General features: G+C 41.9%; 1 protein-coding gene across 24 annotated transcripts in view; it reads right to left on the reverse strand.

Moving 5' to 3' along the window:
* The window catches only part of LOC149944083 (uncharacterized), a 211,707-nt gene that overhangs the window by 35,464 nt on the left and 158,617 nt on the right, over positions 1 to 17,626 (reverse strand). For 20 of the 24 annotated variants that reach the window (XM_090176756.1, XM_090176755.1, XM_090176754.1 and 17 more), the window contains 6 exons: positions 17,498 to 17,623; positions 17,149 to 17,367; positions 12,174 to 14,630; positions 11,289 to 11,975; positions 6,719 to 6,820; positions 3,132 to 3,899 (listed from right to left, as the gene is read on the reverse strand). In XM_090176756.1, coding sequence (XP_090032882.1) covers positions 3,132 to 3,899; positions 6,719 to 6,820; positions 11,289 to 11,975; positions 12,174 to 14,630; positions 17,149 to 17,367; positions 17,498 to 17,623 — 4,359 coding nt within the window. The remainder of the gene's footprint in view (positions 1 to 3,131; positions 3,900 to 6,718; positions 6,821 to 11,288; positions 11,976 to 12,173; positions 14,631 to 17,148; positions 17,368 to 17,497; positions 17,624 to 17,626) is intronic. The other 4 variants (XM_090176766.1, XM_090176764.1, XM_090176762.1 and 1 more) reach the window with 3 other exon arrangements.

The raw sequence follows: 17,626 nt of genomic DNA on the forward strand, positions 1-17,626 counted from the left end.
AACTATTATAGTTTTGGTAATTCTACGAATGGAGGATCTTGTGACCGTTTCTCTCGTGTCTTCGTCATCATCGACTTCTTCCGCTGGGAAGGTCTCAACATGTTCCTTGCCATCCTTTACTGTGGTTCTGTATGTGACCAAACGACCTTGGTCATCTGGCTTAGTTTCTTCAGTCACAGATATTGGTTTTCCGTCAACTATTATAGTTTTGGTAATTCTACGAATGGAGGATCTTGTGACCCTTTCTCTCGTGTCTTCGTAATCATCGACTTTTTCCGCTGGTAAGGTCTCAACATGTTCCTTGCCATCCTTTACTGTGGTTCTGTATGTGACCAAACGACCTTGGTCATCTGGCCTCGTTTCTTCAGTCACAGATGTTGGTTTTCCATCAACTATTATAGTTTTGGTAATTCTACGAATGGAGGATCTTGTGACCGTTTCTCTCGTGTCTTCGTCATCATCGACTTCTTCCGCTGGGAAGGTCTCAACATGTTCCTTGCCATCCTTTACTGTGGTTCTGTATGTGACCAAACGACCTTGGTCATCTGGCTTAGTTTCTTCAGTCACAGATATTGGTTTTCCGTCAACTATTATAGTTTTGGTAATTCTACGAATGGAGGATCTTGTGACCCTTTCTCTCGTGTCTTCGTAATCATCGACTTTTTCCGCTGGAAAGGTCTCAACATGTTCCTTGCCATCCTTTACTGTGGTTCTGTATGTGACCAAACGACCTTGGTCATCTGGCTTAGTTTCTTCAGTCACAGATATTGGTTTTCCGTCAACTATTATAGTTTTGGTAATTCTACGAATGGAGGATCTTGTGACCCTTTCTCTCGTGTCTTCGTAATCATCGACTTTTTCCGCTGGAAAGGTCTCAACATGTTCCTTGCCATCCTTTACTGTGGTTCTGTATGTGACCAAACGACCTTTGTCATCTGGCCTCGTTTCTTCAGTCACAGATGTTGGTTTTCCGTCAACTATTATAGTTTTGGTAATTCTACGAATGGAGGATCTTGTGACTGTTTCTCTCGTGTCTTCGTCATCATCGACTTCTTCCGCTGGGAAGGTCTCAACATGTTCCTTGCCATCCTTTACTGTAGTTCTGTATGTGACCAAATGACCTTGGTCATTTGGCCTCGTTTCTTCAGTCACAGATGTTGGTTTTCCGTCAACTATTATAGTTTTGGTAATTCTACGAATAGTGGATCTTGTGACCCTTTCTCTCAGTTCGCTCTCATGATCGTCTCTGAGGGCTTTGATTCGGTCTTCAATATCTTTCCACTGGTCGTCGGGTTTATCATCGACGTCTTTCTTAACAACATCTCTGGTAATTTTATAAACATCCGATTCCTCTGGTTTGGTTTCATCAGGTTCTCCGGCACTTTCGTAGTCGCTTTCTTCCGATGAAACAATTTTTTTAACGACCGATTTCCTGATTGTAGTAGTGGGTTCTTCTAAGACATCACTGGAAACGATTTTGGTTACGCGGCGTACCCTAGTTACGGTTTCATCCGTTTCGTCTACGTCTTCTGGTTTGGTCATTCGTTCCCTCATGGTGCGTGCTCTTTCTTCAAACTCTCGCGTTATATCGTCACTTTCGTCGGTGACTTCTTTTTGAATAACATCTGGTACACCTTTTTTAGTAATAGTCCTGGTAGTTCTAATAACTCCAGACTCGTCCGGTTGGGTTTCCTCCGTAATGGTAGTAGGTTCGATACCAGTTCCTGATACAGTTTTAGTAACTATTTTACGAACGGTGGTAACGGTGGTGTCACCCAAATCGGTCGTCATGCGTTCCGTCATTTCTTTGGCTCGATCCTCAAAGTCTTTTTTCTTAAAATCGGGTTCTTCTACCACGATACCTTTTTTAATGACGGTTTTGGTGGTAGAAATCTTTCCCTCGTCCCCTGGTTTAGATTCTTCAACCACTTTGGTTGGTACAACGTCGCTACCTTCTAGAATAGTAGTGACAGTTTTCTCGACGGTTCTGGACTTGCCAACTTTTTCCCAAGTCTCATCAACCTTTTCGTTTACTTTACGGTCTAAAACTCGTTCTTCGCGTGTTTCCAGATCCATATCGACGACTTGAATTGGGCTAGTTGTACTCTCGCGCGGCAACTCTTTGTCAACCACCACGAACCCTTTCGTCTCGCTAATTTCCTCATCACCTGGAATGTCGAATTCGTCGCTAATTTTCTTTACGACAGTAGTCTTGGTGACTTTGGTAGGTTTGGTTGTGTCAGGTAGCTTCTTGGAAGGTTTGGGTTTCTGGTCCACGTCAGATTCTTCCTCCTCCACTATGGCATCCGAATCATCGCGTTCCATATCTACAGTTTTATCGTCTTGGGAAATAATTGACGGAGAATCCTTCAACGATACTTCGTGACCTTCTTCCATCTCCATCTCGAAGATTTCAACTTCGTCATTGTGGTCAATCTTTTTTCTAGCTTGTTGGCGGGCGTCGATGGCCTGTTTTTCCATCTCAACTCGAATGATGGCCTCCTCGGCAGTGGTGATCGACCTACGCGGTTCCATTTCGTCGTATGAGCCACTAATGGTATCACTGGGTTCTTTCCGAGCAGGTTTGCCTTTTTGTTTCTCAACATCAACGTATTTTAGCTCAGTAGGCCTACTGGGTTTGGAATCTTTGGCGTCAACGACACCTTCACTTTCGGTGACAGTTTGAAAGACGCGTTTAGTGGATGTGACTGTGGTGGTGGTGCTAGACCTAACATCTTCCCCCCCTTTCACTATCGTTTTCTTACCTGGCTCCTTACTGGTCTTACTTTTCTCAACCTCATCCTTACTGTCCTTACGGACAACCTTCGAGCTTTCAGGCTCTTCCGATCTACCCACCATTTGGGTCGTAACAACGCGACGTTCGGTGGTTTTGGTCGTGACTTCGGCAGGCACCTTTTGGCCGCCAACAACGATCCAAGACTCTTCGAGCGCGCTTCGTCGGACCGTCGTTGTGTCTACCCCGTCGGTCGGCGATTCCCTGGCCTCCGCGATTTCGCTTTCGTCGATGATATCCCAATCGTCGCGATCCTCTCTACTTTCGGTGAGGCTTGTGATTTTGGTTAGGTCGTGGCTGGGCCCGGCTCCTGCGACCGGTAACTCCGATTTCTTACCTAAATCGTCTTTGCGTTCTTTCGTGGTGGTTTGAATATGCGTAGTCAGTACGGACGATATATCGACGAAGTCTTCGATCCTCTGATCGGGTCCGGTCGATCTTACCAGAACCCGAGCGATCTCGCTTTTGTCCTTGTCCGGTACGCCTTTCACTGTTCGTACGTCAACCGTCTCTCGGCCTTCGTCGGTGGTAGAGGCCACGATCTTTCCTTCAAGCACGCGTCTAGTGGCTGGTTCCGGTTGCTCCTTCTCTTTGGTCTCGACTTCCTTCAGTTCCTTCTCCATTATCTCCATCGTCTTTTTGGCCTCTTGTATATCGGTGTCTAGCTCCTCCCAAATCTCCGGTTTTTTTCCTTCTTTACCACTAACGGATTCTACAGTTCGTGTCGTGGTTGTTCGAACGACTCTCGTGACTTCTTCCGACTCTTTGATCGGCGGCGAATCCTTTGGGCTCGTTTCTTTCGAGTCGCTACGGATTTCGGACACGCCAGTTTCGCTCTCATCCGACGAATCTTTGCTAGTTTTTTGGAATTTCTTCAAACGGTCTTGGAAACTTAACGATTCCTCGACCACCTGCCCGTTATCGTACTCCCCGCTAGATCGGACAGTTTTGGTGGTCGTGGTCGTGACGGGGTGTACAATGGGAACGGGCGAATCTACGGATAGTCTCTGAAAGAAATTCTTCTTCTCGGCGAAACTGAGCTCTTCTTCGGGAGAGAGTTGATCCGAATCGGAGCGTTCCTGTTTCTTTCGAAGCTTCACTGCACCTGGGTTTAAGAGGAGGGGGGATACATTGGCGTCATTTCGCTTTTTAGGACTTTTTTTTGCCCGCGGGTCTTCCTAGCTCAAAATATTCTTCCAATCTTATTTTCACCGGTACTGGGTTGCTTTATTAATATTGGTGTTTATCGAGTGAGAACGGGTCAATAAGGATATTTTCAACTATCTTCTACTACTCGGGTATTTTGTGTAAATATCTGAATACTGCATGCGCCATAAAGTCGGCTGTTAAACAAAATAAGGCATACCAAAATATAAACCAAACCAACGAAATAACAAGCAGAAAACGGGTGCTGTATTAATAGGATGGAAATTCTTCAACGGTGGAGGATTTAACGTTGTTATTCGCAACTCAAAATGAATCAAAAAATGCGTAAAAAATCCAGCATTCGAAGCGATGACACAAACGTGGCAAAATAAATTATTCCGCAGCAAAAATGAAACTGAAATCTTTCAAAAAATATCCATGCTTAAAAATAAGGAGTGGATGATTCAAAGCGTTGGATAAATGAATCAAAACCAAATATTGACTTTTAAAAAAACCTCAATTTCATCGTCAAAAAATTAAGCGTACGAAGTAGTAAGCCTAGATTATAATAATACGTGATTATTATAATAATCAGAAAGCTGCTGGTTATCGGTTATAACCCAACGCACGTAAGCTGAGGACATGCAAGATTCGCGAAACCGCCCAAATTCAGTGACGAATTTTGAACAATTCCGGAAATTCTTTTTAGAAAATAATCACAATAACACCACTAGCGACCAATTTGCTAATTGGGTTTTCGTTTCAATTTCCATAATTAATAGGCAAAAAACTGTTGGTCTGTGGGTAACGCATTTACAGCCGCAAAGGCAAAAAGTAATACCATCGTGAAGTGATACGAAAAATAAGTACCGAGTTTGTTCGAAGCAAAAAACGAAAAAATAAATAGACGCGAACACGATTCCCGTACTGAAAAAAATATATATTTGACACAATATCGTACCTACGACCACTTATGCAAATAGGAAAAAAATGTGACTACATAATGTGTAGACGACGTTGAAGAGTATAAATTATACACAAAAAAATCATCATGCATCACGAAAACCACTTACACGCTACGCATATAATCGAAGAGAAATAAAACGTGCACGAAAATGATATATTGATGTGTTATTTATTTCGTACAAACGTCATTTTGATCTTTTGTTAGTCAAGGATATTAAAAAAGGTATATTCGTAATTATTTTTTGGTTTAATATAACATTTCACATTACTGGCTAATTTGGGCCCAGAAAACCTGGTATTGTTCTTTTAGATTTTCTCAGAGTCGCACTGTACATTGCAGCCTAAAACACAATGATGGAAGATTATTAACGTTAAATTTAAATTTCTTCACCCCTTCTTGCTATTGGTCCTTTGGAATACTACAGGCACTGGGCGGTACAATTAAGCTCTAAGTTATTGGATGTTTTTAAAAAGAAACATTTCTATTGTATTCCAATGTGGAAAATAATAAGATGGGCTGAAAAGTAAGGAATCGTTTCCACTGGTTGTTGAATATTTTACACTAGACGAAAAATTTTAGTCATAGCTAAAGCAAATGGAAAACGAATCGAATTTTACAATATAGATTACGCCATATTTTCCGTCAAATGTAAAACCAGCTTTAATCCATAATATTTGAATAATAATAATTGTCATATGAGATCTTTAAATTCATTTATGAATTGCGATCATAGATGTTTTTAAACTCTCTAGCGGGATTTGTGTCGGCTGCTTACACTTCAATTATTTTTGATACATCAAAATTTTAAATATTTCAAATACCATCGAACAAAATACCATTAGATAAAAAACTAACTATTTTATGTCATTTAAATAATATTTTTGAAAATTAGTTGATTTTTTAAAATTAATTTTAGCAGCCGAATTTCCGAATTTAGGAACATCTAGATTTCACGTACATAAAATAATAAAAATAACTCTAGCTGAAGTACAAAATAAACCTCTTCAAAACCAAATATAGTAGGGGATTAATCAAATTATACAGTTATTTCCTAGATCTGGAAGGCTATTCTATAAAAATAGAAATTTACCTAAAAATCTCGATCCGTCAAAAATGGCAATACTTTCGGTAGTTGGATATTTCGATAGCAGCCTTATCTGCACACGCGCATTGTCATTTTTGACGGATCATGATTTTTTGTAAATTTTTATTTCTACAGAATAGTATCCCTCGAAAATATAGTTTATAAATTAGTAAACATCCCTTGGGAGCGTAATTTTTTTACAGCGGACTCATCGGAACCTAAAGAGAAAATAACATTTAAAGCGAAGCCCTTTTAATTATTTTCATTTATAATATATGGCTCAAATTTAAACCTTTTGGCGGGAACGAAATAATGGCCTAGACACGTACTTATCTCGTAAGAGATATTAACTTGTAATACCAAATAGAATCGGGTTAACCAACAAATTGACATTAAGTAATAAAGATCAAAATGACGGTAAGAAGGTGCGCTAAAACAATACGTACAAAGTTCACCGGGTCGTTAGGCTAATTCGTAATTACCGCGTGACATCATGCGGTAACAATGTAATACTCATACCATAATCAACCAAGCGATTTCATTTTTAGAACATTATTGTACCACGCTGAATAATGTTAAAATTGAAAATAAAGCGAATGAAGGCAAAAGCTCCGTGCCGAGAGAAAGGCAACGTTACTTGATTAGTGGAGATGTTACGATAATTATAAATCAAACCCTACAAAGTGATGTAAATGAAGTAAAAATGACCATCAAAATAGCTATTTACCTGTATCCACGTCTCCGCCTTCGTGAACCATCTTGACGCTGGTCCTCGTGGTCTTTTGCTTGACGTGGCGGACGACACCTGATTCGTCGGTTTCCGTCCATTCTGTTTAGAAACGAAAACAACTCTCATTGCTCTGCTCCATCGTGAAATCTTTTCAATTACTTTTCCAGATGGTAATTGGACAATTAGCGTTTCAACGCAGTCGGTGTATTTCGCTAAACTTAATTTTTTTAATACAGAACTACCGCTGCTAATATGTGTTTAAATAAATTGGAATCGCGTATAGAAATATAGAGATGAACTTCAAGTACAGAAACGTGCAACCACAAATCTATAATCATGTTGGATGAGCGAGTCAATTATTCGAAATAATTAAGTCCTACCCAAAAAGATAGGCGCCTTTAGTTATAAAAATACGAAACTTAAAACAAATGATCACGGGCGGGTTCTACGCCACGCGCTTGTGTCATTCTACAAATGAGTTTCAGTAAAAATTCTACATTAGGAACATAGAGATATGACACATTTATGGAAAATAAATGAAAACTTATAGCATATGTAACATAATTGCTCATAAGTATGCCACTGTACCTTTATTCCATTCAAAAATCTTCACTAACGTTTTGTTTCACCACGAACCAGTATAAAGGTGAACTACGTTAGATTTTAACCTTTTTATTCATCCTAGTAATTTTGGGAGCCACACTATTGGCTACTAACATATGTATTAAGCCAATGGAAAACCTCGAAATTTAGAAGGAATTTTTTGCGTCGGAATTTTAGTCAGCCCAATGTAGCTTTATTGAAATTTATAAACTCGCTCGGTTTGTGCGGGTGAAGTTAAATTATGAGTAATTTAGAATAATAAATGGTTGGGGAAAATGACTAATAAGTGATCGCTTTCCGAAAATGGAACAAGTCGTCGAAGTGGAATATTCCACCAGCGTTATTAAAACCCATATCAAGCGTAGAAGAGTTAGGCCTAGGCTCAAAAGAATCTGCAAAGACTTCAACCTTGTAGATGCGCCAGAAAAGTTCAACCTGAATTTCAACTATTTTTCCAATAAACTTGCTTCTTTTATTTGACAATGCAAATTTATTTTAGAACGTGAGTCTCCGAGAATTTCATTAATTTTCAAATTAATTACATTAACAGAACTTGACACTATATTGTATCTCATTTTAACTCCTAAGCCTTGGTTGTTCAAACCGGTTTTTTACTAAAATAATGGCCGTCAGTTTATCAGACGTAGAGATAATTATACGACGGCATTATCGGCATTTGAGATTCGATGACGTCAAATATGACATCAAATATGACGTCAAATATGACGTCAAATATTACGTAGAGTACGGATGACGCAATATCTGTGAAACAAACCGTTAGTGAAGAAATGGAGCTAGTGGCATACTTATGAGTAATTATGTTACATATGCTTATAGTATAACGCTAAAGAGATTAATTGAATGCCATATTTCGACAATAGTTGGTACTTATATCCCTAATTAACGTTATATTCTGGATAAAATCTTAATAGAAATATTGGTGAATGTTTAAACATTATACATAAGTTTAGCGAAATATACTACTGGTTTACGGATAAGCGGTGCCATTTATTTTTAGTTAGCGTTAGTAATTAGTATTTTAGAAAAGCCATCTATTGGAAGTTCAGGTTGAAATTATTAAAATAAAGTCGAAGAGAAGAGGGGTCAATATTATCGTTTCAAAGGGGGCAAGCGATCTAATGTGCCAAAAATACTAAAAATATTACCGTTTTCCGTTTTGTAAAATAGTCGAAAATGACGAAACCGATTCTATACCGTGAAGCCAAATTATTTAAATACCAAAATGGACACTTAAAAATCCTACAGAATTCCCCCAAGATGACCACCGTTCTCAATATCAGATATTTATAAGCCTATTAGAACACGCGAAATTCTTTAGTCTACCGATTAAATGTAAACCGATATATCAGCGATTCGCGTCAAAATATAGAAAGAACTTTTTCCCGTCGCGCGAAATCTTTCGACGCCCATCTCGGAGTGTACTACAACGAAGATACTAGTAACCAGTTGCACAACAGCTTAGCTATTCATGCCCAGACGGGGATATTGATTGAGGGCTACTAGAAAAATACGTACGCTTAACGGATTTTGTCGGGTGCGGCTTCAACTTCCTTCGCCTTTTGCCGTCGTTGTTCTTTCTCTTAGTGACTGGCACCACCCAACGGCCGCCATCGGAGGTCAAGAACTCTTGTAAGGAGAGCAACTCAGTCTCTTCCTCAGAGCCCGTAAACATTTCGGAATCAGTTCCGAAACCACCCTCTCTAGTAGCTTCTAAAAACTCGACCAAGCTCTCGCGTCGTTCTCCGACATAAGCGCTCATTTCTTCCACGTCGGTGTCTTCGTCCTCTTTGACAATGCCCGCGTTTCCGGAATCGGGTCTATTCAACACGAACTTGGGTTGGGGTTTTCGTAGTTGACTGAGGGCGCTGTTTCGGCTGTACGATTCTCCGGCCTTCACTACATTATCTTCCGGTTCAATTTCGTTAATGTCCGATTTCTTCGCTTTGCGTTCTTCAGCTTCAGTGTCGGAGCAGGCGGCGTCTTCTTCGTCAGTCGGAGGATACGCCTCATCGAGGGACTTTACTTTACGGGATTCCTTGGCTCGAACATCCGGGCTGCACGATGGATAGTCCGACAATTCTACCTGTACTACGGCTTCCTCTTCGTCACTGTCCCCTGATAAGTTTTCAACGTCAGTCAGGCCTTCGTCTACATCGGGGACCACCACTCTTAGCTGATTAGCAGTTGGTAATGAACGACTGCGGTGACGTAGAGGGTTGCTGCTGGCGAAACCGGGAGCTCTGGCTTCGGCGTCAGTGACAACCAAGTAGTCGTCGTCAGTGTCCGAAGCATTTTCGTCTATTTCTTCGAGAAAAACCTCGTCTTCTTCTTCGGTATCCGGTCCGTGTTCGGTTACATCCACGTAAAGATATTGCTGGTAGCTTGGTTTGGTGAAACGTCGAAGATTGGAAACAACAGTCACCGTATCGGGATCGGACAAAACTTCCTTTTCGGTGTCTTCCGAATCGCTGCTGACTTGGACGTTCTCCTCCACCTCACCACCTCTTTCTCGTTTGTCGTTATCGGAACCGGATAAGCTCTCGATGTCCGTGGTTGGGTTCCCCACCAAAAAGTGGTTATCGCCGTCTATGGCCGGAAGTCTCTTAAGGACGGTCCTCTTTTTGCGCATAGTGGACAAAGGCTTGCTAACAACGACCCGGGCAACGTTCTGGGCGGCGATAAATTTCTTTTTGATTAATCGACTCGTTGATACGATGGAAGACTGTTCTTCGGAGCAAATGACGAACGGAGCTGAAGGCAATGGCGAATTGTAGTCCACGTCATCATCGCTGGACGCTTGATACTCTTCGTTATCGGTCACGCCAGCTTCTTCTTCATTATCCGGTTCGTGCTTTTTATCTCCCGATTGTTCCTGGTTGACCTTAGAGCTGAAATCTAAATCGAGTAAAAGCACGTCTTGATGCGCCAAAGGCGGAGCCCGTTCGTCACTGTCGCTTCCTTCTAAATCTTCGCAATCGGTCAACCCGTCTTGGGCCGGATCCTGGACGTCCAAGAGCTGTCCGAATACGGTGTTAGCTTGAAAATGTTTCTTTGTCCTTCGTGTTTTACTAGCGCTTTCTCCTTCATTATCGTCCAAACGTTGGTAATCCTGACTACTTGCCATATTTTGCTTAAAACTATAACGAAATACAAGCGAAACGAAGCGGAATATTCTGATTTGAGAGTTAAGGCGATGAGGGATTCGAAGACTGAGATGTGGACGGATTCTTTTCGGGTGACTGCGTTGTCCGCAGAGTATCTGTGGTTAGGGTTTCTGAAAGGGAATCTGAATGGGTAAGCGTCATATCCAAAGATTTATCTCTTAAAGATTCCGAATCGGAAACTTCTGGTTTGCTAGTACCACCGTTTAAGGATTCGTCGAAATCGCTGCTGGCACTACTACTTTCCGAGATGGAAATGTTAAAGGTAGTGTCCGAGACGGTGGACAAAGGGGAAGGAAGATGGAAGCCCACCGTTTGTGCAACTGGTTGTTGGATATCGAGCGGAAGTTTGGTATGTAACCCAAAAGAGTGAGTGTATGGTAAAACTTGTTGGGAAGCCCTGAGTCTTAGCATGGCTATACTACGGTCCGTCAATTCGTACTTCATGGCATTACCAGTGTTATCTTCGCTCGTCGATCCCGGCATCGGGTCTTCGGTAGGCCTAATAGCTTCGTTTCTAGGAATTAAGTTACCTGCCGCATTAAGACAAGCCACTTCCGCTTTATCAGCCTGAACGTGCGTGTCAACAGCGGTTATAAGCTCGCTGATGTTCAACATGTGATTAGAAAGCTCTAACAACCTATCGACGTGAATTCGAGAGACGTCTCCCGCTAGAATCGAGAGCCTTCGACTCTCGACGACCTTTTCGCAACCAACTTCGCTTTCCTGACTAAATCTTAGTAAATCTCGCTCTAGTTGCGGAGGAGGGACTAAAGGCTTACCTTTCCCCGATTCTTGCACGATTTCTTCCGGTTGCGTAATAGCTCCCTCTTTTTGCGTCTCTTCCTGTTCAAATCGTTCGAGTGTAGCGGGTCTCGCGATGGGCTCAACGACAGCCCCTTTTTGGGGAGACTCAGTCGCGACAGGAACGATACTGTCCTGGGACATTTCGGTGTCGCTTTCCGAGTACTCTTCCGATTTGAGACTGGGCGAGAATGATTTTTGAATTACTTCCGGTATAGCCGCTGACGGTTCGGTCGTTTCAACTTTAACCTCTTTTCCATCTGATACATCAGACGGGGCTGGTTGTTCCGCTCCGTCAAGTTCATCTTCATCTTCATTCGCGGGTTCCTCCGGGATTATTTCCACTAAACTCTCGCGGCTTGAACAAATTTCTTCGACGTTGGGTCGGAAGTCGTCGTCGTCCGTGCTGCTGCTGTGGTCGCTGGCGAAGTCAAAGGTGACTTGCGGAACGGCCTTCTTCATTCGGTATTGATCCCGACTCGACTTTGACTTCACTTTTTTGTTAATCGAGTCCAAGTCGTCGACGAACTCTTTGCTCTCGTCTTCGAAGTCGCTGGACATCATTTTGGTCAGTTCCGGTTTAGGCTCCTCGTCCTTACTGATCGTTTCGTCCTCTTCCTCCGGTTCGTCGATGGTCGTTCGCTGCGAATCCGGCGCAGTTTTATCTGTAATAGTAAGACACCCAATGCCTTCCTTCATTCCAAATTCAAGATCATTAGCTGGTACGGACGCCGCTACGCTATCATAATCGCGTTCGTCCCGCTCTACCTTTACCTCGTCCGCGACACGATTGGTCGGCATTGGCCATTCGGCGCCCAAACATTCGTTATTCTCTAAAACACTAGGGGTTACGATTATACTACCTTCGTCGCGGGTGGTGGTCGCGTCCGCGCCACCCGTCATTTCGTTCGGAGGCTCTTGAGGAATATCCGTGTTCGGTTCCTCCGAGATAGAAACTCTTTCGCGTTTCAGTATTTTCTCCTCGTAGTCGATAATTTCGAGTTCCAAAGTCGTTATTTCCGTCTCGATTCGTTCTATCAGGGCATGGGCTTCTTCTTCGGTGGAAACGCCCACAGCTGCAATGTCTCCTTTCGTCAGAGCCTGGTTAATTTTGTCATACTGACCCTTGAGTTTCTCCATAGTTTGAACCATTTTGATAGGGTCCTTGGGAGATTTAGAATCGGCCCGGCAACTGTCGGCCGATTTGAAGCTACCCGTATCGTCGTCTTCCAGCGAAAAGAATCTATCCGTTGTGGTACACTGACTGGAAGACTCGTCCAACGTTCCTTCTCGACTACCATCACTCTTAGTCTTACTCACTTGCCGGGCTACAACCAAAACCTCCTCTGGTTTATCTTCGAAGTTACCCTTCGTCGCGAAATCCGCGAAATCGTAATCGGACTTTCCGTTTAAACTCTTAGATAACTTCCGCTCGATTATTGGCGGCGGGCTTCCGTTGGCTATATCCACACCCAACACCGTGGCGGTTTTAGAGTGAAGTTTGACTTGAATGTCCCTCAGTGGGGAGAGCTCCCGTTCGAGTTCTTCGATAACTTCCTTCGACGACCGGTCGAAGAGAGGACTGACTCTGTCCTCCTCAATTTGAATGTCCGTCTGATGGTCTTGTTTAGCGGTTTCGATGGTCAGGCGTAAATATTCGACTTGTTCTTGTATCTCGGGGCTTAAAACGCTCGGCGTGCCTTCTGAAAAGTCGCCGGTTCCAAGATGGACCGTTGGAGGTGGGAGAACGGCGGAGGATTTTTGTTCTTCCGTCAAGGAAATGTCCATCGAGTACAAGAGATCGCGTTCGTCACCCAAATCGGGACTGATTCCGCTGGTTCCGCTCTTTGAGATGTCGCTCTCGTCGATTTTCGTGTCCCGAGAATTAACCTTGAACGCGTCGCCGTGGTCGAAAGACTCGTCGAAACCGAGAGGCTGGGGTGGATTTTCCGAATAATCGTCGGTTTCTTGAACGAAACTGTCTCCGAAGAGAGAATCCGGTCTCGCGGCTATTTCGGGACTGGCTAGAAAGGTAACGGGTTGACGGTCAGTCGGAGTGATAGCCACGTCGGCCATGTCCGAGAAATCCGTCAAACCGCCGGGTTCCAACGTGGCGTCCGAGTACGGACTAAAGACGCCTTCGCTAGTTTCGGTCTTATCTCTCGGAGTCGAAATGGCCAGCCCTCGGATTTCCAAATCCAAGGTACTGCTGGCTGCGTCCGCCATTTCGGGGGGTAACTTGCTCTCTAGAGGACTCGTGGCCGAATCGCTTGTTGAATGCTCCATTTCTTTGGCGGTGGCGGCGGACTCGATGGGGCTACTGGCTGTATCGGTAGTTTCTCTCTTTTCGGTTTCAGTGGCCGTTTCAGTCAGCTCATTTCTAATCGGACTAGTCGCGCTGTCTGTAATTTTTGATTCTTCAAATATTACAGGTTTTTCGTCCTTGTCAAGCTGTTCGGCAGAGTCGGAGCTTCTACTGGCCTGTTTGGCGTCGATTACCTGATCCCTGATAGGACTAACAGTCACGCTCGTACGTTCCGAAAAGTCATCAACGTCCGATGATATTAAATTCAACTTTCGGACTCGGTATTGGACTCCATCTTGTTCTTTAACTTCCGGGGCGCTCCAGCCGCTTTCTTCGTGACTGCGAGACGTTTCGTAGGAAGTGGAAACGTTTTCCTCGGCGGATAATGGCAATGGACTTTGGATAGATACTTCCGGTTGCTCTTGTTCCGATAATTCGGCTTCCGAATGGACCTCCTTGGTGCTATACGAAACCTTTACGGTAGATTCGGTTTTAAAATACAAGTCCAACGTTTTTCCATCCCCGGGATCAGGGACGATGATTTTGTTCTCGGTGGCTCTAACGCCGTCTCCTTCTATTCTATTTTCAATCACGAATTCTAACTGCTTCGAAGTGGAGGGTTCGTTCGAGGTCTTGGAAGACAACGTTTGCAAAGACGAAGGGGTGTCTTTGCGGGAGAGTGGTTTTTGGCTCGGTTCGATAACGGAAATAGGACTTAACCCGACGTCGACTTTTTGGCTATCCGTTTTCGTTTCGCTGGACGAACTGGACGACTCTGGGACGGTGGTTGACAACACGTCCGAAGACCATTGAGAGGACGCTTCGCCCAAGTCTTGGAACGATTCTTTGGGACTCTGGGAGATAGTAAAGTCTTCTTGAGAGGCAATTATACGGCTACTTTTGAGACGCTGCTCTCCATTTTTGAGATCTTCCGTGAACGAAGTTGGTTTCCCGTAATGGTCCGGAAGTGTCGGTTGAGCCGAGCTCGTAGAAGGGATCCCACTGGTGTCCACTGCTAATTGTTCGTCGTGCGAAGGAAAGGCCATAACATCAACAGTACCACTTTTAATAGATACCCGTACAATAGGGCGCCACCACGGGTGGTTTTCCAGTCGTACCAAAATAAGGACATTCATATCAGTCATACTCCGCGACTAATATCTCATAGGGGTATCCGTTATCATTCCATGATAACAATCTCTTACAGTTATTATTAATAAACTAGAAACGACAACCGCGGCTGAAGTTAGTCTGTGGTAGACTTTCAAAAACGAGCGAGCAATGTATCTACCGAATAACACAATTCGCATTCCAACGCTATTTATAAATGCGGCTAAAACCCAAGTTACTATAAAATGAAATACTCGTATTAGGAGCTACAAAACACAAGTAATGCCATGCAGTGGATGTATAAACCATAAGTGAGATGTATATTCAAATATAATATATATTTATATATATATATAGATATACGACATATGTTGACAACAATATCGGTTTGTAAAACAAATATACGTAAACATAATGGGAATTTGTACGCTTTCAGGTATAATAATATATTAACAATATTCAAAACAATATATTTTGAATAAAAAATAAGCAATAATTTAAATCCACCGTTTCGCTACAGATCAAGCATATTTGGTAATTTTTTTTGGTAATGCCCGATCAAATACTCGAGACAATATTTAGAACAATACCGTTCAATTTGTGCTGAAAGTGGGTATAATGTTAATTACAGAATTAGAAACCAAAGAGATGATGTAAAGTTATTTTAATTTGTTAACAGATTTACAAGAAAATTAGATTAAATTTTTTAAATGAAAGAAGTTACATTAGTAATACCCCAGAAAATATTACGTTTAAAAAGTATATAGAAATAAAGCTGAAAAATTTGGCAAATACATGAGCACTTCAAAGGCAGTGTGAACCATATCCCCACTTATAGCACAGTTCATTATAGAAGGTTTACGGCAAAAGAACGTATACTACGACATCGACAGCCAGAGAAGAAAGAAATAAAAGTAGCAAACACGAAATAACACCGAAAATAAAATAATTCTTTCGCTGAGCGATAGAGCGCAAAATTGCATAAAACGAGACCATGCGAAGCGACATACAGCAAACTTACCTTGCCTGAGTTAAATAAATCACTCCAAAACAGAGTTTATAGCGACAAAGATATCAAGACATCGACTCGGTTTAGAAAGGTCAACACTTAACATTAATTATAGTCTAAAAACACACTAGATAGTTCCTCACTGAGAGCAAATGTGAGAGGCATTTATACCAACAAACACTCCAATTTAAGCTGATACAGTCATTCGGGTGGCAAAGTAACACGTTTTTGAAAAAAGAGTAATAGTGAAAAGGGGTTTGTCAAAAAAGGCAAAGCAGCAATTTCTTAGCCAGAAGCGAGGATACTACCAGAAACAACGTTCATTTCGATCTGTCCCGTTAATTGTACTAACGATTTCACCAACTAGTCAATAAGAAACAACTCAAGAACTTATATTCCTTGGGATTAAATACTAGGTTTCAAATTCCTTTTCAAACGATAGCAATTTGTCTACAAAGTCTTATTTTGTCGAATATAATTTTGAATGCTGATGTTATAAGGATTGGTTTTGGTAGTAGCCTTTCACAAAAATACAAAACTGCGTATTTAGAAAAGTCCAGGGTTGGCAGAAAGCTGTTTTAGTTTATAGATTTTTAAAAGGTGATTGCAATAATTCAAAAACAAAATTGCGGAAAAACAGCGGTATAGAGGCAAGGAAAATATTTCAAAACGAAATCTGAAGAAATGAATAGTTAGTAATAGTGTTAGAAGATCGCATGAAATTGTGAGAAAACTAAAAGCAAATATCAAAGCTTCGATAAAACCTTAATCGGGCTCTCTCAAAATCCAACCATGCACTCTGCATTTATATACTTTAAAAATGACACAACAGCAAAATCAAACCATTTTTTTCGATCGTTTTTAGCAAATTTCAACGCAAAATAATCACGTCTATCGTAGTTAATTTCGGGTTATTTAGTTGAATAATTGATTTAGCAACCAGAAGTTTCGGATAATTAGTAAATACTTAATATGATTGAAATTATTTCTCTTACCTTAAATAGCAAGCACGCGTTCTTAAGATAGTACAGCCGTGTCACTTTCGCTTTAGTCCACGAAAGAAGCACCGGGAAACTAAACACTTTGAAGGGTTTCTTATAATCCAATTAGCCTACAGCTTTCGCGAGTACTGGCTCGTTTTCCTGTATGACAATTTTTCTAAACGTAGTTTATAAATGCCCTATTTAGCGTTCTAACCATTCAATCAATAACACATATTACGAGACAGAAATAAATGGTTCGATTCGCTGGCGGTCATTGCGTGGATGATAGGTTAAAACACTGCCGCTTTTAAAATACTTAAGTTCGTACATCCGTATCTAGTTCAACAGCCTTCTTCATTTAGGCACTTAAAACAGTTTTAATATTTCAACTAAAAAGGATGGTACGTTTTACCAAAGATTCATTTGTTTACCTGCTTCGTCAGAGTGCGTTTTGACGAGAGGTTGCCTGTCTCCGGATTTAGCGTCGGTGGTAATGTTGCTGGACAAATTGGCAGTGGTAGGTTCCGTTTTCTCATCTTCTGGTAGACTAGACACTGATACTTGGCTAGTATCCATCTCCGCTGATGGCCATGTTTCAGATTCTAATTGTTTTACGAGCTGATCACGGAAATCTTGAGTACCGTCACCTTCTGCAATATCGTCACTCATCAATTTCGTTACAATCTTACGATAATTTCAGTAAGCCTCCCAAGTAATTACGATTTTTGATAAATTAAATGGTTAATATATGGTATTAGCAATAAAATTGCGCGAACTTACCCTGCATTACCGTCGCTGTTTTAGTGACAGTGACAACTTTCCTGATCGAGCCATCATCCATAACTTCTCTAGTTTCAACACGGGTAGCAGCGACACCCTCTGGTGCAAAGGCGCCGCCACTTTGCTCTA

Source organism: Leiobunum rupestre, chromosome 5 (genome assembly GCF_980474605.1).
Source record: "Leiobunum rupestre chromosome 5, qqLeiRupe1.1.hap1, whole genome shotgun sequence".
NCBI classification, from domain to species: Eukaryota; Metazoa; Arthropoda; class Arachnida; order Opiliones; family Sclerosomatidae; genus Leiobunum; species Leiobunum rupestre.